At 35.4% G+C, this 26,849-nt stretch overlaps 1 protein-coding gene across 1 annotated transcript in view; it reads left to right on the top strand.

The window, feature by feature from the left end:
* LRRIQ1 (leucine rich repeats and IQ motif containing 1) overlaps positions 1–26,849 on the top strand; it is a 213,756-nt gene that overhangs the window by 46,384 nt on the left and 140,523 nt on the right. The window contains exons 10-11 of the mRNA XM_064283772.1: positions 23,508–23,701; positions 24,238–24,365. Of these exons, the coding sequence (XP_064139842.1) occupies positions 23,508–23,701; positions 24,238–24,365 (322 nt within the window). The remainder of the gene's footprint in view (positions 1–23,507; positions 23,702–24,237; positions 24,366–26,849) is intronic.

Raw genomic sequence — 26,849 nt, 5'->3', positions numbered from 1 at the left:
GGCTTTTTCAATATGTTCTTGAAATTTTTTGTGACTTGCTTGGTTTTGATTTGGATGAGGAAGTGGAAGTACAATTAGATATTTTGGCTGGGAAACACAGAGTGTTGAGGAAGCAATGGTATTCTTAGATAAGCCTTGCTATATGTATGTGTTGCTGAGTTTTCAACCTTCATTTGATGACAATGAATTGATAAGATTAAAAGAGGAAGAGTGGCAACTAACTCTAACTGCCTTCTCATCTAGATCCAAATGCCTTCCCTCTTTGATCCAAATGCCTTGGCAAGATCAAATTACAATTTAACCAATTATAGTCTTTCTGAATGCATATTGATATCCTATTCCTCCTTCAGGTTGTAGCTCAAACATCTACAGTCTCTCTCTGAAGACTTACTTGGTCACTACAGGTTTGCAGTTTTTTTAATTGTTTTTATTGAGAATACTTGTGAGTAAACAATAATAGCCACCATTTTTAGTATCTACCGTGTGAATATACCATGGACTGCCAAAAGAATGAACAAATATGTCTTGGAAGAAGCACAACCAGAATGTTCCTTAGAAGCAAGGATGGTGAGACTACATCTCACATACTTTGGACATGTTATTAGGAGGGATCAGTCCCTGGAAAAGGACAACATGCATGCTTGGTAAAGTAGTGGGTCAGCGAAAAAGAGAAAGTTCCTCAACAAGATGGATTGACACAGTGGCTGCAACAATGGGCTCAAGCATAACAATGACTATGAGGATGGTGCAAGACTGGGCAGTGTTTCATTTTGTGGTACATAGGGTCGCTACGAGTCAGAACCAACTTAATGGCAACTAAAAACAACAACACCATGTGAAGGTGCTATAAAAGTGCTTTAAAATATTATTTTTTAATCCTGTCAATGATATGAAATCATCCTCATGTCACAAATAGAGGAACTAAGACTCAGAGAAATTAAATACCTTGCCTGCGTTCACACATCTAGTTTTGGAATAGGCTGTTTTATTGAAGAAAGGAGCACTTAGCTGCTAACCAAAAGGTTGGTGGTTTGAACCCACCAGCTGCTCAATGGGAGAAAGATGTGGAAGCGTGCTTCTGCAGAGATTACAGCCTTGGAAACCAAACCGTATGGGGCTGTTCTACTCTGTCGTATAGGATTACTATGAGTCAGAATCAACTTGAAGGCAATGTTTGTTTTTTTAATTGGAAAAAAATTTTTTTTTTTTTTTAATCAAAAGCTCCAGAGACTATTTTTCATCAGGTCATACTGCCTGTTGATTACATGTGGTCCTGATAATGTTAGCATAATCTTGGGGAAAATGTTATATGCATGACTCCCATGATGATTGTAGATTAATCTCTTTATTCTCATATCTCAGTTTTTCAGCTTTAAATATTTTGACACCATACTATTTGGTGCATGCAAATTTATAGTTGTCGTTATGTTCCTATTGAACTGACCAATTTTGTGTCTTTTAAATGTCTCTTTTCATCTGTAGTAATACTTTCTGCCTTATAATCTTCTGTGTCTGATACAAATATATCCAATCCAGCTTTCTTTTGTTAAATGCAGTGGTTCTCAAACTTTTTGGGCTCAGGAAGCATTTTATGCCTTTAAAAGTTATTGAGGGTCTTCTAGAACTTTGTGTATGTAGGTTATATTTTTAATAGTTACTATATTAGAAAATACACTGAGAAACTTTGTATTCATTAAATCATCTACAATTTAAAATAATAAATACTTCCATTTATAATAGTCTTATAAATAACAACTATGTTTTCTAAAAAAGAAAATCGTAATGAGAAGAGAGGCATTGTTCCATATATTTGCAAATGTCTTTAATGTGTAGCTTAACAGAGGACAGCTGAATTACCGTATTTACCTCTGTGTTTAATTTGCTACAATATCACTGGTCATGTAGCCTCTGGAAAAGTCTACTATATAGTCTTGAACAAATGAGAGTGAAAAAAGCAAATCATGTATTAGAATTATTATGAAAATAGTTTGGATCTCATGAAACCTTTAAAAGGGTCTCTAGACCACTTTCATAACCCTTGGTTTAGTATTTATATGATTTATCTTTATCTTTCTTTTTACTTACAATATTTCTATTTCATTTTGTGTTTAATGTAACATGAGTATTGTTATTTTTGTTATTGCCTTACCTAGGCTGGCTGACAAACTGGCTTTTATTTGTAGACTTTCATCTCTTTGTAAGTGTAACTTTAAGTATAAGTATTGATATATTGGTATTACGGTTATTTAAAGCTGGGTTCAGAAGCCATTCTATATTTGGATTGTCCTACTCTTCTGTCCTATAGGGTTGCTTTAAGTCAGAATTGACTCAAAGGCAAGGGATTTCTTTTTTTTTTTTTTTAACTCTAAATGTGTGGCACTTTGAGATCCCAACATTATGTAGGGTGGGAAGCATTAGACACCAAACTCAGTGGAGGACTCTGGAGTCCAAATTTTGATTCCTTTGTCCTGTAAGCTGACCTTATCAGAATTAATAGATATTATGAAAGCTATGCTCATCTCACTTCTTACGAATCTGGACCCTTTTTTCTTCACTACCTTTTTAACTCATTAGTGCCTTTAGTATGTATCTATTTTGTCATTTTTTCTAGTTCTCCACAGAAGAATTGTTTCTCATTACCCAGTTTATTGTTACAGGAAGCAGAAAACCTATGCTACTTTTTCTCTTTTATCCCCCTCTCCTCTCTGGTCAACTTTTGAGTTGACTTTTTTTTTTTCTCGTTTCCTCTCTTTTTCTCACTTCTCTTGGAAGCTATACATTTGATTCTGATTTATGGGTTACCATAGTAATTAAAAAATACGTTATTAATTTTTCTTAAATTAATGATATTTTTAACTCATCCCTACTGCCTTATATGCGTTTGTCAATCAGGGTTTTAGATTTTTTAAACGGTGTTTTAAGTGAAAGTTTACAGCTGAAATTAGTTTCTCATACATAAATTTACATATGCATTGTTATGTGACCCTAGTTTCTCTCCTTACAATGTGACAGCACATTCCTTCTTTCCACCCCAGATTTCCCATGTCCATTCAACCAGCTCCTGTCCCTTTCTGCCTTCTCGTATCGCCTCCGGGCAGCAGCGGCCCATTAGTCTCATTTTTTTTTTTTTTTTTTTATCTACTTGAACTAAGAAGCTCACTTTTTGTGAGTATCATGTCTTATAGTCCAGTCTAATCTTTGTCTGAAGAGTTGGCTTAGGGAATGCTTTTAGTTCTGGGTTAACTGAGAGTCCAGGGGCTAAGTCTGCCGGGGTTCCTCCAGTCTCAATCCGACCATTAAGTCTGGTCTTTTTACTAGAATTTGAGTTACGCACCCCACTTTTCTCCTGCTCTATCAGGAACTCTCTGTTGTGTTCCCTGTCAGGGCAGTCATTGGTGGTAGCCGGCCACTATCTAGTTCTGATCTCTGGCTGATGGAGTCTGTGGTTTATGTGGCCCTTTGCATCTCTTGGGCTAATATTTTCCTTGTGTCTTTGTTGTTCTTCATTCTCCTTTGCTCCAGGTGAGTTGGGACCAATTGATATATCTTAGATGGCCGCTCGTTAGCTTTTAAGACCCCAGACACCACTCACCAAAGTGGGATGCAGAATATTTTTTTAATAAACTTTGTTATGCCAGTTGACCCTGAAACTATGGTCCACAGACCTCTGCCACCTGCCGTCCAACCCCTGTGCCTGCTACACTGTCCCTCGAAGTGTTCGGGTGTATTCGGGAAACTTTTTAGCTTTTGGTTTAGTCCAGATGTGCTGACTTCCCCTATAATGAGCATTGTCCTTCCCTTCATCTAAGATAATTCTTGTCTATAGTCAGGTTAGTAAATACCCCTCTCCTCCCCGCCCATTACCATCAAAGAATGTTTTCTTCTGTGTTTAAACCTTTTCTTGAGTTCTTGTAATAGTGGTCTCATACAATATTTGTCCTTTTGTGACTGACTAATTTCACTGAGCATAATACCTTCCAGATTTATCCATGTAATGAGCTGTTTCGTGGATTCATCAGTGTTCTTTATCATTACATAAAGTATTCCATTGTGTGACTATACCATAATTTATCTCTTCATCTGCTAATGGGCACCCAGCTAGTTTCCATATTTTGCTACTGTGAATAGTGCTGCCAATGAACATGGGTGTGCATATATCTATTCCTGTAATGGCTCTTATTTCTCTAGGATTACAAGGAGTGGAATTGCTGGATCATATGGTACTTCTATTTCTAGCTTTTAAAGGAAAAGCAAAATTGATTTCCATAGAGGTTGCACCATTTTACATTCCCACCAGCAGTATGTAAGTTTTTCAGTCTATCCACAACCTCTTCAACATTTATTATTTTGTGTTTTTTGGATTAATGCCAACCTTGTTGGGGTGAGATGGTATCTGATTGTACATTTGATTAGCATTTCTCTAATGGCTAATGATCATGAACATTTCCTCACATATAATTGTTACTCCCCTGACTGTCTTCTTTGGTAAAGTGCCTGTTCATGTTCTTTGCCCATTTTTTAATTAGGTTACTTGTCTTTTTGTTGATGAAGTTTTGTAGTGTCTTGTAGATTTTAGAGATTAGATCTTGATTGGGTATGTCATAGCCCCCAATTTTTTTCCCAGTCTGTAGGTTGTCTTTTTACTCTTTTGGTGAAGTCTTTTGATGAGCATAAGTATTTGACTTCTAGGAACTCCTGGTTATCTAGTTTCTCTTCTGGTGTTTGTACATTGTTAGTAATGTTTTGTATTTTGTTTATGTCACATATTAGGGGTCCTAGCATTGTCCCTATTTTTTCTATCATGATCTTTATCGTTGTAGATTTTATATTTAGGTCTTTGATCCATTTTGAGTTAGTTTTTGTGCATGGTGTGAGATATGGGTCTTGTTTCATTTTTTTGAAAATGGATATCCAGTTATGCGAGCACCATTTGTTAAGGAGACGATTTTTTCCCCGTTTAATGAACTTTGGGCCTTTGTCAAATATCAGTCGGTCATGGGTGGCTAATTTACACCTTGATTCTCAATTCTGTTCGTTTGGTTTGTGTATCTGTACCAGTACCAGACTGTTTTGATTACCATGAGAGTATAATAGGTTCTAAAATCAGGTAGTATGAGACCTCCCACTTTGTTCTTCTTCTTAAGTAATGCTTTACTTATCTGGGACCTCTTCCTTTTCTGTGTGAAGTTGGCGATTTGTTCTCCCATCTCATTAAAAAATCCCATTGCATTTGGGTGGGGATTGCATTGTATCTGTAGATCGCTTTGCGTAGAATTGATATTTTCACAATGCTGAGTCTTCCTATCCATGAGCAAGGTCTGTTTTTCCACTTCTGTGGACCTCTTTTGGTTTCTTGCAGCTTTCTTTGTATAGGTCTTTTATGTCTCTGGTTAGATTTATTCCTAAATATTTTATATTTTGGGGGGCTATTGTAAATGGTATTGATTTGGTATTTTCCTCTTCGAAGTTCTCTTTGTTGGTGTAGAGGAATCCAACTGATTTTTTGTATGTTTATCTTGTATCCTGATTCTCTGCTGAACTCTTCTATTACTTCTAGCAGCTTTCTTATGGATTTGTTGGGGTTTTCTGTGTATAATATCATATCATCTGCAAATAGAGATACTTTTTCTTCTTCCTTCCCAATTTGGATTCCCTTTATTTCTTTTTCTAGCCTAATTGCTCTGGCTAAGACCTCCAGCACAATGTTGAATAAGAGTGATGATAAAGGGCATCCTTGTCTGGTTCTCTTTCTCAAAGGGAATGTTTTCAGACTCTCTCCATTTAGGATAATGTTGGCTGTTGGCTTTGTATAAATGCTCTTTATTATGTTGAGGAATTTTCCTTCTATTCCTATTTTGCTGAGAGTTTTTGTCAAGAATTGGTGTTGGACTTTGTCAAATGCCTTTTCTGCATCAATTGATAAGATCATGTGGTTCTTGTCTTTTGTTTTACTTATGTGATGGATTACATTGTTTGTTTTTTTAGTGTTGAACCATCCCCTGCATACCTGGTATGAATCCCACTTGGTCATGGTGAATTATTTCTTTGATACATTGTTGAATTCTATTGGCTAGAACTTTGTTGAGTATTTTTGCGTCTAAGTTCATGAAGGATACTGGTCTCTAATTTTCTTTTTTTGTGTGGTGTCTTTACCCGGTTTTGGTATCAGGGTTATACTGGCTTCATAGAATCAGTTTGGGAGGATTTCATCGTTTTCTATGCTCTGAAATACCTTTAGTAGTATTGGTGTTAACTCTTCTCTGAAAGTTAGTTAGAATTCTCTAGTGAAGCCATCAGGGCCAGGGCTTTTTTGTTGTTGTTGTTGGGAGTTTTTAAATTACCTTTTCAGTCTCTCTTTTATTTTATAATTTTTATTGTGCTTTAAGTGAAAGTTTACAAATCAAGTCAGTCTCTCACACAAAAACCCATATACACCCTGCTACACACTCCCAATTACTCTCTTCCTAATGAGACAGCCCGCTCTCTCCCTCTGCTCTCTTTTTCTGTGTCCATTTCACCAGCTTCTAACCCCCTTCACCCCCTCATCTCCCTACCAGACAGGAGATGCCAACATAGTCTCAAGTGTCCACCTGATCCAAGAAGCTCACTCCTCCCCAGTCTCCCTCTCCAACTCATTGTCCAGTCCAATCCATGTCTGAAGAGTTGGCTTTGGGAATGGTTCCTGTCCTGGGCCAACAGAGGATCTGGGGGCCATGACCACCGGGGTCCTTCTAGTCTCAGTCAGACCATTAAGTCTGGTCTTATGTGAATTTGGGGTCTGCATCCCACTGCTCTCCTGCTCCCTTAGGGGTGCTCTGTCGTGTTCCCTATTAGGGCAGTCATCGGTTGTAGCCGGGCAGCATCTAGTTCTTCTGGTCTCAGGCTGATGTAGTCTCTGGTTCATGTGGCCCTTTCTGCTTCTTGGGCTCGTAATCGCCTTGTGTCCTTGGTGTTCTTCATTCTCCTTTGATCTAGGTGGGTTGAGACCAATTGATGCATCTTAGATGACTGCTTGCTAGCGTTTAAGACCCCAGATGCCACTATTCAAAGTGGGATGCAGAATGTTTTGTTAATAGATTTTATAATGCCAATTGACTTAGATATCCCCTGAAACCATGATCCCCAGAACCCTGCCCCTGCTACTCTGGCCTTCAAAGCATTCAGTTTATTCAGGAAACTTCTTTGCTTTTGGTTTAGTCCAGTTGTGCTGACCTCCCCTGCATTGTGTGCTGTCTTTCCCTTCTCCTAAAGCAGTTCTTATCTACTGTCTAATTAGTGAATGCCCCTCTCCCACCCTCCCTCCCTCCCCCTTCTCGTAACCACAAAAGAATGTTTTCTTCTTAGTTTAAACTATTTCTTAATTTCTTATAATAGTGGTCTTATACAATATTTGTCCTTTTGCAACTGACTAGTTTCACTCAGCATAATGCCTTCCAGGTTCCTCCCTGTTATGAAATGTTTAACAGATTCTTCACTGTTCTTTATCAATGCGTAGTATTCCATTATGTGAATATACCATAATTTGTGTATCCATTCATCCACTGATGGGCACCTTGGTTGCTTCCTTCCATCTTTTTGGTATTGTAAACAGTGCAGCAATAAACATGGGTGTGCATATATCTGTTTGTGTAAAGGCTCTTGTTTCTCTAGGATATATCCTGAGGAGTGGGATTGCTGGATTGTTTGGTAGTTCTATTTCTAGTTTTTTAAGGAAGTGTCAAATCGATTTCTAAAGTAGTTGTACCATTTTACATTCCCACCAGCAGTGTGTAAGTGTTCCAATCTCTCCACAGCCTCTCCAACATTTATTATTTTGTGTTTTTTGGATTAATGCCAGCCTTGTTGGCGTGAGATGAAATCTCATTGTAGTTTTGATCTGCATTTCTTTAATGGCTAATGATCGTGAACATTTCCTCATATATCTGTTAGCTACCTGAATGTTTTCTACAGTCTCTTCTTTTGTTATGTTCGTTTATTTGTTCTACTTCTATTTGTGTTAGTTTAGGTAGGTAGTGTGTTTCTAGAAATTTGTCCATTTCCTTTAGATTTTCAAATCTGTTAGAGTACAATTTTTCATATTCTGTTATGATTCTTTTAGTTTTAATTGGGTCTGTTGTGATATCGCACACCTCATTTCTTATTCAGGTTTTTTGCTTCCTTTCCTGTTTTTCTTTTCTCAGTTTGGCTAATGGTTTATCATTTTTGTTGACCTTTGCAAAGAACCAGCTTTTGGTCTTGTTAACTCTTTCAATTGTTTTTCTATTCTCTATATCATTTAAAAAAAAAAAAAAACTAATTTTTTTTTAGTTTTTTTTATATCATTTAAATCTGCTCTAATTTTTATTTTTTGCTTTCTTCTGGTGCCGAGGGCTTCTTTTGCTGCTCTCTATTTGTTCAACTTGTGGGGTTAATGTTTTGATTTTGGCCTTTTCTTCTTTTTGGGTGTGTGCATTTATTGGTATAAATTGACCTCTGCTGTGTCCCAAAGGTTCTGGTAGGATGTGTTTTCATTCTTATTTGATTCTGTTAATTTATTTATTTCATCCTTAATTTCTTCTGTAACCTAGTTTTTTTTTGAGCAAGATGTTTTTCAATTTCCATGTGTTTGATTTTTTTTTTTTCTTTGCTTTTTCTGTTATTGATTTCTACTTTTATGGCTTCATGGTCAGAAAAGATGCTTTGTAATATTTTGATGTTTTGGATTCCGTTAAGGCTTTCTTTATGGCCTAACATGTGGTCTCTTCTGGAGAATGTTCCATGTGCATTGGAAAAGAAAGTAAACTTTGCTGCTGTTGGGTACAGTGTTTTGTATATGTCTGTGAGATCAAGTTGGTTGACTGTGGCATCTAGATCTTCCATGTCTTTATTGAGCTTCTTCCTGGATGTCTGTCCTTTGCCGCAGTGTGTTGAAGTCTCCTGCTATTATTGTGGAGCTGCCTATCTCTCTTTTCAATTCTGTTAGAGTTTGGTTTATGTATTTTGTAGTGTGTAAATATTTATTATGGTTTTGTCCTCCTGGTGTAGTGACCCTTTAATCATTATATAGTGTCCTTCCTTATCCTTTGTAGTGGGTTTAAGTCTAAAGTCTATTTTGTCAGAAATTAATATTGCTACTCCTCTTCTTTTTTGCTTATTGTTTGCTTGATATAGCTTTTGCATTCTTTGAGTTTTAGTTTGTTTGTGTCTTTAAGTCTAAGGTGTTTGTCTCGTAGTCAGCATATAGACGGATTGTGTTTTTTAACCCTTCTGCCACTCTCTGTCTCTTTATCGGTGCATTTAGTCCATTTATATTCAGCGTAATTATTGATAGGTATGAGTTTAGTAATGTCATTTTAAGGTATTTCTTTTTGTGTGTTTGTTGTTGACAGTTTCTTTGTTCCACTTAATTTTCTGTGCTGAGCTGTTTTTCTTTACATATTTTCTTTTCATTGCTGTTGATTTTGTATTTGCTGAGTCTTTATTTTTTTCTTGTTTTTTTTTGATGTATAAGATTGTTAGTTTCCTTTGTGGTTACCTTAATGTCTACCTCTCTTTTTCTAAGTTTAAACCAATCTTTTATTTCTTTATATTGCCTTTACTTCCACTACATATAAAAGATCTATGACTACATTTTTTAGTCCCTCTTTTTTTGTTTTAATGTTGTCAGCTTTTTCATATTGACATTTCTGTTTCCCTATTTTCAGCGTTTAAGCTTTGATTTATTTGTGACTTTCCTATCTGGGTTGATATTTGGTTGTTTTGTCCTGTGTTCTAGTCTTGGGTTGTTATCCGATGTTATTGATTTCCTATCTGGAGGACTCCCTTTAGTACTTCATGTAATTTTGGTTTTGTTTTCACAAATCTCCTAAAACTCTGTTGATCTGGAAATGCCCTAATTTCACCATAGTATTTGAGAGACAGTTTTGCTGGATATATAATTCTTGGCTGGAAGTTTTTACCTTCAAGGCTTTATGTATGGCATCCCATTGCCTTCTTGCCTGCATGGTTTCTGCTGAGTAGACTGAACTTAATCTTATTGACTCTCCTTTATAGATGGCTTTTTCTTTATTCCTAGCTGCTCTTAAAATCCTCTCTTTGTCATGGACTGAATTATGTCCCCCCAAAAAATGTGTATTAACTTGGTTAGGTCATGATTCCCAGTATTCTGGTCGTCCTCTGTTTTGTGATTATAATTTTATGTTAAAAAAGATTAGGGTGGGATTGTAACACCCTTACCAGGTCACCTCCCTCCTCCAATGTAAAGAGAGTTTCCCTGGGGTGTGGCCTATACCACCTTTTATCTCTCAAGAGATAAAAGGAAAGGGAAGCAAGCAGAGAGTTGGGGACCACATACCACCAAGAAACAGCACCAGGAGCAGAGTGTGTCCTTTGAACATTGGGTCCCTGCACCTGAGAAGCTCCTTGACCAGGGGAAGATTGAGGACAAGGACCTTCATCCAGGTCTGACAGACAGAGAAAGACTTCCCCTAAAGCTGACACCCTGAATTTGGACTCATAACCTGCTAGATTGTGAGAGAATAAATTTCTGTTTGTGTTAAAGCCATACACTTGTGGTATTTCTGTTAGAGCAATACAAGATAACCGAAACACTCTTTATATTTGGTTTTGGCAAGTTTGATTCTAATATGTCTTGGTGACTTTCTTTGGGATCTATCTCATGTGGGGTTCAATGAGCTTCTTGGATAGATATCTTCCCATCTTTCACAATATCAGGGAAGTTTTCTGCCAACAAATCTTCAACAATTTTCTCTGTGTTTTCTGTTATCCCCCTTGTTCTGGTATTCCAGTCACTCATAGGTTATTTCTCTTGATGGCTTCCCACATAATTCTTAGGGTTTCTTCATTTTTTTTAATTTTTTAATCTGATTTTTCCGCAAATAAGTTGGTGTCAAGTGCTTTATCTTCTGACTTCCATTGCCTCAATTCTATTCCTATGATTTTCTATTGAGTTGCCTAATTCTGAAATTTTACTGTTACTCTTTTGGATTTCTATTTGCTGCCTCTCTATGGATTCTTGCAGCCTATTAAATTTGTCATTACATTCCCCTATTGCTTCGTCTGTGTGTTGCTTGGCTTGTTCTGTGTTTTGTCTGATGTCCTTCCTGATCTCTTGAAGAGCTCTGTATGTTAATCTTTTGAATTCTACCTCTGGTAATTCCAAGAAATTCTCTTCCTCCAGAAGATTTCTTTATTCTTTATTTTGGTCACTTGTTGAAGTCATCATGGTCTGCCTCTTTATGTTACTTAGTATTGACTGTTGTCTCTGAGACATCAATAAATTATATTTGTTTATTTTGTTTGCTTACTGTGTCTTAGCTTCTTGTTTTGTTTTGTTTTGATTTGCCCAAATAAGGTGGTTGTGTGAACTACTTTGATTGTTGGCACCATTGGACTCTCACGTCCTGTCACTGGGAGGTTGGTGCTGTTAGTAGGTATGCGATCCCAGGACTCTGTTTAGTTTTCTTGTATAGATTCAGCTTAGGTGTCCAGGTAGTCAGTCACTAAGTGTGTGGTGGAGGCTCTCACCTACAGTTCCAGACGGGCAGGGGTGGTTGGTGTAGGCACAGGTATCTGGCTGCAGTAGGTGGTCATGCAATGAGGAAGGTGAGGGGGCTGATGGCTGCTGCTGAGTGTCTGGGAGGAAAGTGTGTCCCTGTTCCCTAGAGCACATAGGTGGGTGGGTTTTACAGCTGGACTATGGGCACCCACTGCTATTGGCTGTGAGGACTAGGAGACACCACTTTTTCTTAGATCCCTGTTGCAGGTGGCTAGGTGGCATGGGTGGAGCCACCTGTCCTCAGGCCCCTGATGTGGGTAAGTGAGGACCCTGCTTAATGAGCAGAGTGGTGTCAAATGTTACAAATCTGCCACTCCACGTTATAGCTGATACAGTTGAAAATAGGCTTCAGGTATATACCCTGTTGTACTATGCTAATGAGGGCCTACACTGTTGAAATGGGCCCCCACATGTCTTTGCAGGAGTGAAAGGCATTCAAAGTTCCTGAACCCCTTATGCCTATGCCTAGGCAAAGGGGCTGTGCCTGTCCTGAATTCCCAGTTTAGGGGAGGTGGCAGATTATTTTTCCTGTTTATTAATTTGTTTCCTGTGAAAGCTGGGAGAATGGCACAGAGTGCATGATGGGTCCTACTTCCAGCCCAGGGTACACAGCAATCACTGGAGCCAGCTCAGGACCCGGTGCAGAGCAGTGAGGGGACAGGTAAATGGGAGAGAGGTTCCTCCTCAAGGGGATGTTTTTTGATCCATGCAGTAGGTTAGATGAGTAGGTACTGATCTTTGCCAATTGAGCACTGCTTCTCATTGGAAACCCTGGTGGCGTAGTGGTTAAGTGCTATGGCTGCTAACCAAAGGATCGGCAGTTCGAATTCACCAGGCGCTCCTTGGAAACTCTGTGGGGCAGTTCTTCCCTGTCCTATAGGGTTGCTATGAGTCAGAATCGACTCGACGGCACTGGGTTTTGGTTTTTGTTTTTTTTGGTCTCATTGGTTCTGGAGGCTTGAATGGACTCTCCACTGCTCAGTTTCTCCCAATGTGGAAAATGCATCCAGAGCACCACTGCTTGCCTCATCATACATGCCAGCTGATCCAGTCTGTAGGGTGCCAGTTCCTGCCAGGTTAGGTCTGGCAGCTCCTCAGTGCGTCTGAACCATCTCTCCTTCCCCCTGCCGCTCAGTCCAATTCCTCAACTTTGCCTTTGATGTTCGGGGCTCCTATATCGTCATATATAATCAATTCACTTGTTTTTCCAGTCTTTGTTGTAAGTCAAACCACAGGAAGTGTGTGACTAGTCCACCATCTTGGCCCTGCCTCTCTTAGATGTATTTTTATTTTACTCTGTAAGACATTAATGTTATTTTATATAGTCAAAGTTTTATGATACTTATTCACATTTGTTACTTTTTAACTATTTCTTTGTACATTTAAGATAGATCTTGTATCACTTTTACTTCTCCTGATATTGATCTTTTAGAATTTCCTCTAATGAGATAACTGTTTTGTGAAAAAAAATTATCAAATTTTGTTTGTCTGTAAGTGTCTTTATTTAACACTCATATAGTTCATAGTTTAGCTGGGTGTATTTTTCTAAATTGAAGTTTATTTTCTTTCAATAATTTGCAGATATCATTCCATTACCTTTTTATTTTCATTGTTGCTGTTAAGAGCTCTACCGTCAGTGAAATTTTTGGAATTTTCAGAGCCTTTTCTCTCTTTTAAAGATATCATTTCTCTGTTGTTAATGCACTTTTACTCTGGTCTAGGTGTGGATTTCTTTTTAATTCATATCGCTTGGAATTTATTGCAGTTTGTGAATACGTGGATTGCTTTTTTTTGAATTTTATTTGGATATTCAGTCATTATTTCTACACATTTTTTTTTTCCTTTTTTTCCTTTGTTTTCTCCCTCTGGAACACTAGATACATATTTTAGATCTTCTGACCCTAGCTTCTGTATTTCTTATATGCTATCTCTCTTTCTTCCTCTGGGCTGTGTCTAGGTTATTTATTTATATCTATATTTCAGTTGAGAGATTCTTACCTGCTGTTAATCCAGGACATTAAGTTTTTAATTTCATTTACTTCTAATTTCTGCATGGTTCTGATTCTGCTACCTTTTGTTGTTCCTGCTAAGTCTTACTTATGGCGCCTTATTTTGTTGTGTATTTTGTGTGATTTTTGGGGGGGGCAGCTGTTCATTTTTCTTGAAATTTTTCTTAGAACTGGGATGAAAGTTTGTTCTCTAGAGAAACTTTTTCAGATGCCTGGTGACACACATGATCTAGAATCATTTACGCTAAATTTTTGGTAGAGATTTTCTGAACACTGTTAGAATGAATTTGAGCTGCAGACCTATGGGAGAAACAGCTTTTGTTTATTATTTTGCACAGGGGATTTTCCCCCCCTCTACTGAGTACTAAGATTTAAGGCAGGCTGTTTAATTTCCTATTCTCTACTTGGGTGTAGCTAGTAGAGATTGCAATTTTGTGTGCCATTGTCTGCTATACTTACCCACCTTAGATGAACGTTTAAGTTTTGTCTCCTCACCCTGTGAGGCTTTAGAAATTGATCATGTTCATCAGGCTTAACAAATTTCCTCATGTTGAAAACTGTCTTTACTGCTCTGCTTGTCTCTCTTTGCCTGTTTTATTTATTCATATTTTGGATTGTGATTTTTTTTACTTTGTTAGCAGCTTTTTTAAAGTTTTTTTTTTAAAAAAAATATACACTGTTTTTAGTTATTTTAAGAGGTAAGGAAGATTGGGCTATCTGACCAGACATTTCTGGAAATCGAATTTTTTTTAAGTAGCTTTAAAGTTACACCATTAATACCAGCTTATTGTCTAAATATCATAATGTAAAATGATAAAATAGTAATATATATTCTTGCCATTCAGATATAGCCTGTATTGTTGAGTTTTCCAGATTTTTTTTTTTAATCCATTAAAAAAATTGTTTTTATTGTTAGGTGCCATCGAGTCAGTTCTGACTCATAGTGACCCTATGGACAACACAGTGAAACGCTGCCTGGTCTTGTGCCATCCTCTCTCTTCATCCTCAGTTTTGTCAGTTATAATATCTTTTTTTGTTTTTGTTCAGCAGTTTAGGACACTAACTTTTGAGCAATCTATTTCAGACTCTGCCTATGAACTCCTCTTTGAGAATACAGAATAAATTATTTATACTTCCTCTACTCTTCTTTTCCCCTTGCATTTTTTATTATTATTCATATCAGGATTTATGATAGGTACTCTATCCATATATCCTATAACAGCATTAGATCTATATGAAAGTTGGTTGCCACCAGTTCTTTTTGTAACAACTTCCCCTTTTCATCTCTTGCTTGTCTGGATTACGTAGTTCATTACCTTTTTTTTTAAGCTTTATATATATATATATATATATATATATATATTTTAAATAGTTTTTCAAAGATGGGCTAATTGCTGATTGCTAATGGATTCTATATTCTATGAATTCTTATGTGTTTGAAAATGCTTGTCAGCTGCCGTTATATTTGAATAAGAATGTAACTGTGTGTTCTAGTTTTAAGTTAAAATTTCTTTTACTTTGTACATTTTGGAAATTGCCCCGTTGTATGTATTATATTGTGTGTTGCTGTGGGAAACCCCCAATGAGATGGGTTAACACGGTGGTTGCAACAATATGCTCAAATATAGCAACAATTGTGAGGATGGTGCAGGACTGAGCAATGTTTTATTCTGATATACATAAGGTCAGTATGAGTCAGAACCTGATGGACAGCATCTAACAACAAAAACAACTTCATTTTTGTCTCCTCATGACTGATATCTAACTAGATAACTCAATAATATTTTCCTTGTCTTTCATTGGTAACTTAACCAAGAAACATCTTATTGTCAATCAAGTTATATAAGTTTTTCGTTGAACTTAATGTCCTTTTCAAACTAAAATTAGTTATTACTTCATTTCTGGAAAGTTTTGCTTTTCATATATTTGAAAACTTTTTAGATTTGTTTCTATTTTTCATTGTTGGTCCATATTTTGGTTGTCTGTGTCTGTCTTTCATGTTATTGTTTCATCAATAGATTTAATCTGTATCTTTTTTTCCTTCCACTTTACTTTCTAATCAAATGTGACTATCTCCTCTTTGAGAGCAATTCAATCTTTAGCTCTCTATTCTGTACAATATTGTTCCCAAATTACTTATTAGTTCTGATATGGTATTTATTTCATCCATTTGTTTACCTAGTTCCATTGTGTTAGTGTCTTTGAACAGTTGTGTTAACAAACAAAAGAACAAACATTGTCGTTGAATCAATTCTTACTCATAGCAAATCTATAGGATAGAGTAGAACTGCCCCATAGGGTTTCCAAGTAGTGGCTGGTGGATTCAAACTGCTGACCTTTTGGTTAGCAAATATAGCACTTAACCACTGCACCACCAGGGCTCCTCCTGTTGTATTAAGCTTCTTTAAAATGTTCTATAGCCCAAAGCATTCTGAACATGTTTTCTTCTTTCTGGAATTATGATTTCTTCAGAATAGAATGCTTACTGAATTAGTTATATATTGCTTTGAAAAAAAACTATCCCCAAAACCTAGCAATTTAAAAAATAAACATTTATTACCTCACATTTTCTGTGAGTTAGGAATCTGGGAATGGTTTAGTGGCATAGGGTCACTCATGAAGTTACATTCAAACTGTCAGCCAGCACTGCTGTCCTCTCAAGGCTCGATGAGGCTAAAGGATCTGCTTCCAAGCTCCTGCACATGGTTGTTCACAGGCCTCAGTTCCACACATTTTTTAGATAACTTCCTTTTTCTCTCTTTAGTCTAATTTTTTAAATTATATCATCAAAATATGTTTTGAAAAAAGTTTGCATTTTTGAAATCCATGTGCCCCCTTGCTGTTATATTTTGACTGGTGTTTTAGATATCATACCAAATCTCCTATTTACCATTTTGCTGAAGTTCCTTTGAATAATTTATTTTAAAATTTAAAATATATGTCTTCTTGTCTACATACAGCATTCTCCCACTTTAGCTATAATAAACTCTTATGGTGCAAATGGTTAAAATGCTCTGCTGCTAACCAAAGTTTGTTGGTTTGAGTCTACACAGAGGTGCCTTGGAAGAAGGGCCAAAGCGATCTACTTTTAAAATACCAGCTGTTGAAAGCCCTTTGGAGCTAAGTTCTACTTTGAAAAATATAGGGTCATCATGAGCATGACTTAAGATGAGAAGAATCAGCTGCAAACATCCATTAATAATTGGAGCATGAAATGTATGAACTATGAATCTAGGAAAATTTAACTCATCAGAAACAAAATGAAATGCATAAAGATTGATATCCTAGGCATTAATGAGCTAAAATGCACTAGTATTGGCCATTTTGATTTGGACAATCCTATGGTCTACTATTTCAGGAATGAGAGATTGAAGAAAAATAGCATCACATTCACTGTCAAAAAGAACATCTCAAAATCTACTCTAAAGTACAACCTTGTTAGTGATAAGATAATATCTATGTACCTACAAGTAAGACCAGTTAATACAATTATTTTTCAAATATACATGCCAACCATGCCAAAAGTGAGGAAATTGAAGATTTTTAACAAATTGTGCAGTCTGAAGTTGATCAAGCATGGCATCAAGATGCATCGATAATTGCTGGAGATTGGAATGCCAAAGTTGGAAAAAAGAAGAAGGATTGGTAGTTGGAAAAATATGGCCTTGGTGATGGAAGTGATGTCAGAGATCACATAATAGAATTTTGCAAGGCCAATGACTTACTCATGGCAAATAACCTTTTTTCAACAACATAAAAGGTGACTATACACATTGACCTCACCGGATGGAAAACATAGGAATCAAATCGACTACATCTGTGGAAAGGGATGATGAAAAAGCTCAATACCATCAGTCACAACAAGGCCAGGGGCTGACTGTGAAACAGACCAACAATTGCTCATATGCAAGTTCAAATTGAAGCCAAAGAAAAATAAAACAAGTCTACTAGAGCCAAAGCACAACCTTGAGTATATCCCACTTGAATTTAGAGATCATTTCTAGAATAGGTTTGGTGCTTGGAACAGGAATGACTGAAGACCAGAAGATTTGTGGGATGAAATCAAGGACATCATATATTAAGAAAGCAAAAGGTCATTAAAAATACAGGAAAGAAAGAAAAGACCAAAATGAATGTCAGAAGAGACTCTGAAACTTGCTCTCGAACATAGAGCACCTAAAGCAAATAGAAAAAAATGAAGTAAAAGAGCTGAACTGAAGATTTCAAAGGGCAGTTTGAAAAGACAAAGTAAAGTATTATAATGAAATGTGCAAAGACATGGAGTTAGAAAGCCAAAAGGGAAGAACCAGCTCAGCATTTCTCAAACTGAAAGAACTGAAGAAAAAAATTGAGCCTTGAGTTGCAATATTGAAGGATTCTATGGGCAAAATATTGAACGATGCAGGAAGCATCTAAAGAAAATGAAAGTAATACATAGAGTCACTACACCACAAAGATTTGGTCAACATTCAGATACTTCATGAGGCAGCATATGGTCAAGAACCAATGGTACTGAAGGAAGAATTCTGAGTTGCAGCGAATCCATTGGCAAAAAACAAGGCTTCCAGGAATTGACAGAACACCAGTTGAGATGTTTCAACAGATACAGCACTGGAGGTGCTCACTTGTCTATACCAAGGAATTTTGAAGACAGCTACCTGGCCAACTAACTGGAAGAGATCCATATTTGTGCCCATTCCAAAGAAAGATGATCCAAAGAATGTGGTAAGTATCAAACAGTAGCATTAATATCACATGCAAGTAAGATTTGACTAAAGGTAATTCAAAAATGGTTGCAGCGATATGTCAATAGGGAACCACCAGAAATTCAAGCCAGATTCAGAAGAGGACATGGACCAAGGGTTATCATTGCTGATGTCAGATGAATCTTGGCTGAAAGCAGAACATACCAGAGATGTTTACCTGTGTTTTTTGACTATGCAAAGACGTTGGACTGTGTGAGTCATAATAAACTATGGATAACATTGCAAAGAATGAGAATTCCAGAACACATAATCATGCTCCTGAGGAACCTGTACATAGACCAAGAGATAGTCATTGGAACAGAACAAGTGGATACTGCATGGTTTAAAATCAGAAAAGGTGTGTGTCTGGGCTGTATCCTTTCACCATACTTATTCAATCTGTATGCTGAGCTAATAATCCCAGAAACTGAACTATATGAAGAAGAACCCAGCATCAGGATTGGAGGAAAACTCATTAACAACCTTCAATATGCAGATGACACAACCTTGATTGCTGAAAGCAGAGAGAACATAAAGCTCTTACTGATAAAATCAAAGACTACAACCTTCAGTATGGATTACACATCAAAATAAAGAAAACAAAAATTCTCACATCTGGACCAACAAGCAACATTATGGTAAATGGAGAAAAGATTGAAGTTGTCAAGGATTTCATTTTACTTCCATCCACAATCATTGCCCATGGAAGCAGCAGTCAAGAAATCAAAGAATGTATTGCATTGGACAAATCTGCTGCAAAAGACTGTTTAAAGTGTTTCAAAGCAAAGATGTCACTTTGAGGACTCAGGTGCACTAACCCAAGCCAAGATATTTTCAATCACCTCATATGCATGTGAAAGCTGGACAGTGAATAAGGAAGACTGAAGAAGAATTGATGCCTTTGAATTGTGATGTTGGCAAAGAATATTGAATATACCATGGACTGCCAAAAGAATTAACAAATCTGTCTTAGAAGAAGTACAACCAGAATGCTCCTTGGAAGCGAGGATGGTGAGACTTCATCTCACATACTTTGGACATGTTATCAGGACAGAACAGTCCTTGGAGAAAGACATCATGGTTGATAAGGTAGAAGGTCAGTAAAAAAGAGGAAGACCCTCAACAAGATGTGTTGACACTGTGGCTACAACAATGAACTGAAGCATAGCAAAGATTGTGAGGATGGCGTAGGACCAGGCAGTGTTTGCTTCTGTTGTACACAGAGTTGCTATGATTTGGAACTGACTCAACAACACCTAAACACCAGAAACAAAACATGATTCAGAATAGAATTCAACAATAACTGGTAAAATGATGGATAATATCATCATGTTTTTCTTTACTTTTCAGTACTTCAGTTCTCTCCCCTTTTTTTCTTGCTCGTCAGGAATGGATAGAGAATAAGAGTTCTCTTCAATATTTTTTTTTTCCAAAAAAACCCAGTGCAAATATATATATGTGCAAAATCTGGACAATGAATAAGGATGGCTGAAGAAGAATTGATGCCTTTGAATTGTGGTGTTGCAGAAGAATATTGAATATACCATGAACTGCCAAAAGAATGAACAAATCTGTCTTGGAAGAAGTACAACCAGAATGCTCCTTAGAAGCAAAGACGGTGTACTACATCTCACATACTTTAGACATGTTGTCAGGAGGGATCAATCCCTGGAGAAGGACGTCATACTTGGTAAAGTGGAGACCAGTGAAAAAGAGGGAGACCCTTGACAGGATGGATTGATGCAGTGGCTGCAACAACGGGCTTAAGCATGGCAACGATTGTGAGGGTGGCACAGGACTGGGCAGTGTTTCATTCTGTTATGCATGGGGTCACTGTGAATCAGAATCAACTCAAAGGCACCTGACAACAACAACAAAAACAAATATATATATATGTATATGTATATATATATATATATATATAATACTACAAATGGAGTACATTCATATTTAAAAACTCAAAGAGTAGAGAAGTTTACAGTATAAACAGTGAAAATGTATCTGTCTGCTTACCACTCCTCTCTTATTTTGCAGGGGTAACTGGTGTTAACAGTGCTTATGGATCATTCCAGACCTTGTTCTGTGCAATACAAATATAGATGTGTAGATTTAGATTTAAGTATACCAATGGTCCTTAGGTTGCAATATGGTTTGTGCTTGACTGCCATATGTATTTTATGGTTACTTCATAGTTTATTCCCTTATTGGTAGGCATTTAACTTGTTTCCATTTCTTTGTATTTTAAATAATACAGCAAGGAACAGTGTTATAGTTGGGTGGGTATTACTGTACAGTGGATTCCTACAAGTAGAAATGTTTGGTCAAACATCCCTCTGTACTCTGAGGCTTCAAAGCATGGTTATTCCATGAGATTGATTCACTCTAACAGATTATTGAACAGACTAATCCTACCTTCTCTGTAGATTGATTGAAAATCATATGTCTTTTAAAATATGAAATTAGCTAACTAGTTTTATTTAATTCTTCCTAGTCTAATATGTTTCACACTGATAGTTGGTTCTAACAAATACAATCCTCAGATGGAAGTATGTCTACCATGTTCTAGCAACAGCCAGGAGGCCAGCATGTCAGAACGGATGGAGGAAAGGGGTCAGTAGTAGGGAATGAGTGCAGAGAGGTAATGAGAAGTAGGTAACATACATGATCTTGTATGCCATTTTAGAGATTTTGGTGGATCTTTTCTTCATCAGTAATCTGAAAAGTAGTTAGCAGTCATCGTCTCTGCTTCCACTGCACTGTGGCTTCTACTCTGATTACTCCTCTGACTTTTCCGTGAAAAAATCAATTGCTTCATCATTTCTAAAGCGCTGACCTTTAGAAATTCCTTTGGCTATTCCTTTGGCAACTCTACTTGGCACTGTTGACCATATATAATTTAATGTAAACAATAATGACTTTTATACTTTAAAGTTTATGTATTTTATTTTTATTCATACCGAGTACTTACTTTTTTTATTTTTTACTTACTTAGTGTCAGAATTTTCTTTGCCCTTTCCGCTCGTAGTGTAATTCTCTCCCCATTATTCTCCGGCTTTATCTGCTGTTCTACTTCAGCCTCCTCTGCCAAATCCTGTACTTTTCCTCAATGTGTAACCTAATGTTTCATTTTTGGTTCTCTTCTTGAGTGATTCTTGAAAAATTTTGCAAATGAATTCCTCCCCCCATTCTAAACGAGTTAATAGAAAATTGTATTGCAGATTAGCCCTGAAAAGCTTAAAAGCAATATGCATGGCTTTTTAAAATATTAAACCTATGAAAGTAGATGGCATAAGACATTTTAATATTTAAAAAGGTTTTATTTTTAAACAACTACTAATTTATATTAATAAGTATTTCCTTCTACCTGGAATGCCCTTTATCTCCTTTAGTGAGTTAATTGATATTTTTCAGATACAATCTTAAGGTCTACTAAATTCTGAAGTACTTTCTATTTCTGCAGACTTTAAATTACTTTGTAGCTAAAATGTATTTATTGTTATTACATAATATAGTATTTCTAATTCATTGAAGTTGGCAATACACAATTGATCTGTTATTATTTTTACTTAGTCCAAAATTAGATAAGGCAAACATTTTTTCCCTGATAATACCGGTTGTTGATTTTCTCTGTCATAATGGCTATTTTATATAGGAGAATACCAATACATTTATCCTAGGTAAAAGCTTAAAAATAGAAGATTACTGCCTGAATTTGGATTTCAGTTTCTCTTTTCTTCTATAGGTCTGTGAAGCATTTTCCTACTTCTCTTTGATATCATATAATTTCTCGTTATAAGAAAAATACTTTTTAACATAAAAACATTCTTTTTATGAGAAATAATCATCGATAACATTAACTTACTTTATTTGACTTGAATTATCAGAGATCCAGCATTTTTTAAATGTAATTTTCTTAAAATGTGTCTCTATGGTATATTTTTACACTATACTGATAACCCTAACTATAATATTATCTGGATTTTTAAAATATGGTCCAGAATTAAATTTTCCTATGAGATCTGGGTAATATTACTTGATTCTTTCCTTTATTTCTTCATCTATAATACAAGCCAACTTTCTGCTTTTCTTTTTGTAAATCACAGTATGTATTCAAAAGAATAAATCTTGGGTTAATAATTTCCAGGATGAAATTATTAATAAATTCTAGACATTAATTTTAACATAGTTTTATTTATTTTAAGGATTATCTATATCAATTTATTATCAAATAACTTTTTTTTTTGGTAAAATAACTCATCTATTTGAACATTTAATTGAGAAGATATTTGTGGGAGTTTGACAAGATAATCAGGAGAAAGCTAGATTCTTCAAGATTTAACGTCAATGACCCCCATGTATACAATCCTCACTGAAGACATCCTGCTTACCAGTGCTTACTCTAGACCTCAAACTTTATTTCCAGTTTCTAGAATTTGCTTATCCATACAATAGAATGGTACCTGTAAATAACATATATAGCCCTATATCCAAACTAGATTTTTAGTATGGTCCATAAACTTTTATGGATTTCTTCATCATCTATTTCCAATGCTAACTTCTGATGGCTTATTGAAACAACTTTCTCGGTTTCTCTTTTATGACCACTTGGCTATAGATTCTAAAATTCCATTTATATTCTTCATATAGCATCACACTGATTTTAAAGTTTATATGGGCAAAAAGGCAGCCACTCATGATCATCTTGAAATACCTGAAGAATATGCTAATATGTCATTGCTCTAATATGGTTGTACTTCTTTGGGGAATCTAAGGTAGAGATTTCATTGGTAGTAAAATGACATTCCTATGTTACACATCCAACTCTAAGCAAGGATTCAAAATTCAAAGGCCCTGAAACTGAATTGAAAACTTTTTTTAAAAACAATCCTTTCTCTCTCTGTTCTATTGTCATTTGCAAACTGAAACATTCAGTGTCCAATATATGCCTTTTAGTGTATTGTTGTCTTTTCAATTTATATATTATTATATCATTCAAAAATATATACCACAGATGCAAGTTTAAATAGTAGCATATTTTATGAGATAAATTTCATCAGGAATTTGGGCTACGTCTTCATTTTTAATTGTAAATATTGGGAAATACATAAATGTAACAACTTAGGAGAGAAAAATGGAAACTTCCTTCTAGAGTTTGAAAGAATGTGATACAAGTCATCTTGCAAATTTTTCTTCCAGGTGGCTTAGAATCTTTGAAAAATCTTCAGCAACTAATTTTGGACCACAATCAGTTAATTAGTACAAAAGGTCTTTCTGATACTCCTACCATTATATACCTGGATTGCTCACATAATCATCTAACTGAAGTTCAGGACATTGCAAATTGTGGATTGCTCCAAGTTTTGAAGTTACACGGAAATTACTTAAGTGAGGTAATTGCTTTGGATTAATTGATTTCTGTGATTAATATTTTTCTTTTGATAAAATATTAACTACACATTTTAAAAACAATGTTGAATAATTTCTGGGGTATGTTTTTTGGTTCATCAGCTGCATTTAGAATTTACTTTATTGCATACTTTTCTCTATTTAAAAAAAATGTTCAACACAGTTACAATGTTTTGTTAATGAATCTACTCTAGCGTGAGCATTTTCATAATACTAAAATATAATAGATCATGGCATTTCAGTTATTTTGCAGTGTATTAGTGGGACCAAATTTATCTATTAAGAAATTCTAATTACAATTAGCCATGAAGTATCTTTTATAAAAAAGCTAATTGAAATGTTATGAAGTTAATTATTAGAAATTTTATTCATACAAACAGTCTCATTATGTTATACTTTGTGATAATGAAGCTTACCATAAAATATCTATTGTTTGCTTTGGTAGGTTTTATATTTTTTAATTTGGTTAAATGATGAAATATTTTGTTTAATATAACTAATGAAACAAATTTAAATATAGCTTCCATCATTGAAGAATCATGTTCTACTCAGAGAATTGCACTTGGATGATAACAGCATTTCATCTGTGGCAGCATTTTCTTCATATTGGCTGCCTTTACTACAAAATCTTACTATCTCTCAAAACAGGTAAAAATATACTTTGATTAAACAATAAACGCAGTGAATGGTAGCATAAAATAAAAATGTGAGGCTCGTAAACAACTGGAAAATCTGTTGGCTATTTCCAGTAAAAGTGTATCATGATAAATTAGTACATCAGTTATAAAAATAACTTTACAGAATTTTAAAACTTCAAGGAGTGTATTGATGTGCCCTAAAATATTAGTGGAATTTTAGTTGTCAATTGATTCTCCTCATTTTGTTTCTTTTCAAAGATATGCTTGTAGAGAGTGCGTAGGGTAGGTTTGTTTATATATGTAAAGAATATAGTCCTTGGAAAATACAGGAGGTAGTTAATTTAATTCAGAAGGATGTCTCATTCTCTCAAATGGTACTTATTAAGTCCTGGAAGAGCGATTTTTAAGCTGCTCTCGACTTGCATGTCTTTTTGTAACTGTTAAGATTGATTTAAATTTGATTTCCCAAAGGATATAAAGTAACACTTAAAAAAATACCTTAACATTAAATTGAAATGGGTACCTGCCACAGAAGATCCATTTGAGACCACCAAACATCTGGATTGTTGCAGAGAATAACTGTCTAAAACCAAAACAGGAGCGCAATATGTGTGTGTCTCCCTCCGCTTAATATTTCATTGAGACCTATTCAGCCTAATATGATTAATTTGTTCATCAAAGTCACATGGAGTATAGGAAAGGAAACACCTTTAGTAAGAAATTGCTTGTTTGAATTCTATAATCCTCATAAAATAAGGAACAAGGGCACCAAATTTTAATATATATGTATTTATTCTAAAAATATATAAAATTAACTCTTGTGTCACAGTTGTGCCCATCCTTTAAGCATGCATGTCCCAAATAATTTAAATTCCACCTATTAAACTTTGAAAAATAGAAAACTGAATGTGTGTGAAAAAATTGCCTTAAATTGTTTTAATCATATCTAAAATATGGAAGTTTTTGTGTATTTAAAAGAACATTTATTCCCAGAGCCAGCTCCATCAGGTAACACTGTTTAAGTAATTCGGGCCATCCACAAATCCAGTGGATCTTTTCAGGATATTTCCCAGGCTGGAAATACAATTCAAAATAAAATCCTAAAGCTGTGTTTTGGACATCTACAATAAATCACTAAATTATTGAATTATATAATTTGTATTATAGAAGGAGCTCTTCAACCATATTAATTAAACTTAGTGAAATTTAATGAGCCACATTTATTGAAGAGATTAGAAAATATTTAAATCAAGAACTTTTTTTTAAAAAAAAATAATGTCTCTAATTTCTTTGGGCAATTTAAATCACCTAAAAGACATTCTGTTTTTAAAAATTAAAATTAATTGATAGGCTATTTGCTCTATTAATCTGATATGACTTGTTGCTCATATCAGTCCAATATAATGAGGAATTATATTAACTAGAGCATAAAAATTATTTTATAATTGATAGGAGTAATTGCGATACTTAATCCAAATGACCTTTGTTTATAATTTTGTTTTGCTTTATAACATCTAGTACTGAGGTAGTGCTGCACTATTTTAGGGGATACAAAAATGAGTAATATACATTCTTACCCTCAAAGAGCTCTTAGCAATATAGGTACTTCATCTTTTAAGCTTTTCTACAGAAAAAATGTATAATTATTCTATAATATATACTGTTTTAAATCTTTCGATAATACTTTCACTTATATATGAATATGTTCTTGGTGGGTGTCCCAAAGCTGTCTGCAACATGTAATCTCCCCTTTCTGAGAGGATGAAAGGAGAAGGCTTGTGAGAATCGTTGAAATGTGATAGAAATGGACAGTGGGGTAATTACGTAATTTCTTAAAGCCATAGTGTAAAAATCATCTTCAATCTTAATGCCATTAACAGAGTTTATTCATCTTACGTTATGCTTTTACTTACGCATTGGCTTTTTCAGAACCATATCCCATTTGGACTTTGATAAAACTCAAAGTCAGCAGATTTGGGTTAGAGTTTTAGGTACACAATTTATTGGTTAGTTGATCTTCTCACTATCTGAGCCTTAATTTTCTCTCATGCAAAGGGGTAATAATACCTACCTCATAGACTCTATGGGATTTTGATGATGGCCCAAAAAGAAAATATGTTTCACTATATACGGTATTGTAAACATGACAAGAATTCTTTAAATGTGTTTTAGTTGGCAGTGTTTGGTATGACAAATTACATATATATTTCTTTTAATTTTTGATAATATTTTCATCACAAGGAAGAGATTGTGTCCATATGACTTTGTTCCAACAAGTAAAATTCATAAAAGGAATGATATTTAGTACATATTGTTTGAAATACTTGTTTCATCCTGACTTCTGTTTTAATTTTCATTAAAATATTTGACTGTTTTAAGTTTGACTCAGAGGAGTTCTAACTGGACAACTCTCCAGCTTCATAAGCCTTTCTACTTCCAGTGAGACTCTAAATAGGAGCAGAAAGTGGAAACTATTACCAATGGCTGCTCATTG

Source organism: Loxodonta africana, chromosome 4 (assembly GCF_030014295.1).
Source record: "Loxodonta africana isolate mLoxAfr1 chromosome 4, mLoxAfr1.hap2, whole genome shotgun sequence".
Classification (NCBI taxonomy): domain Eukaryota; kingdom Metazoa; phylum Chordata; class Mammalia; order Proboscidea; family Elephantidae; genus Loxodonta; species Loxodonta africana.
The sequence above is the reverse complement of the archived record's forward strand: the minus strand, read 5'-3'. Positions and strand labels throughout refer to the sequence as shown.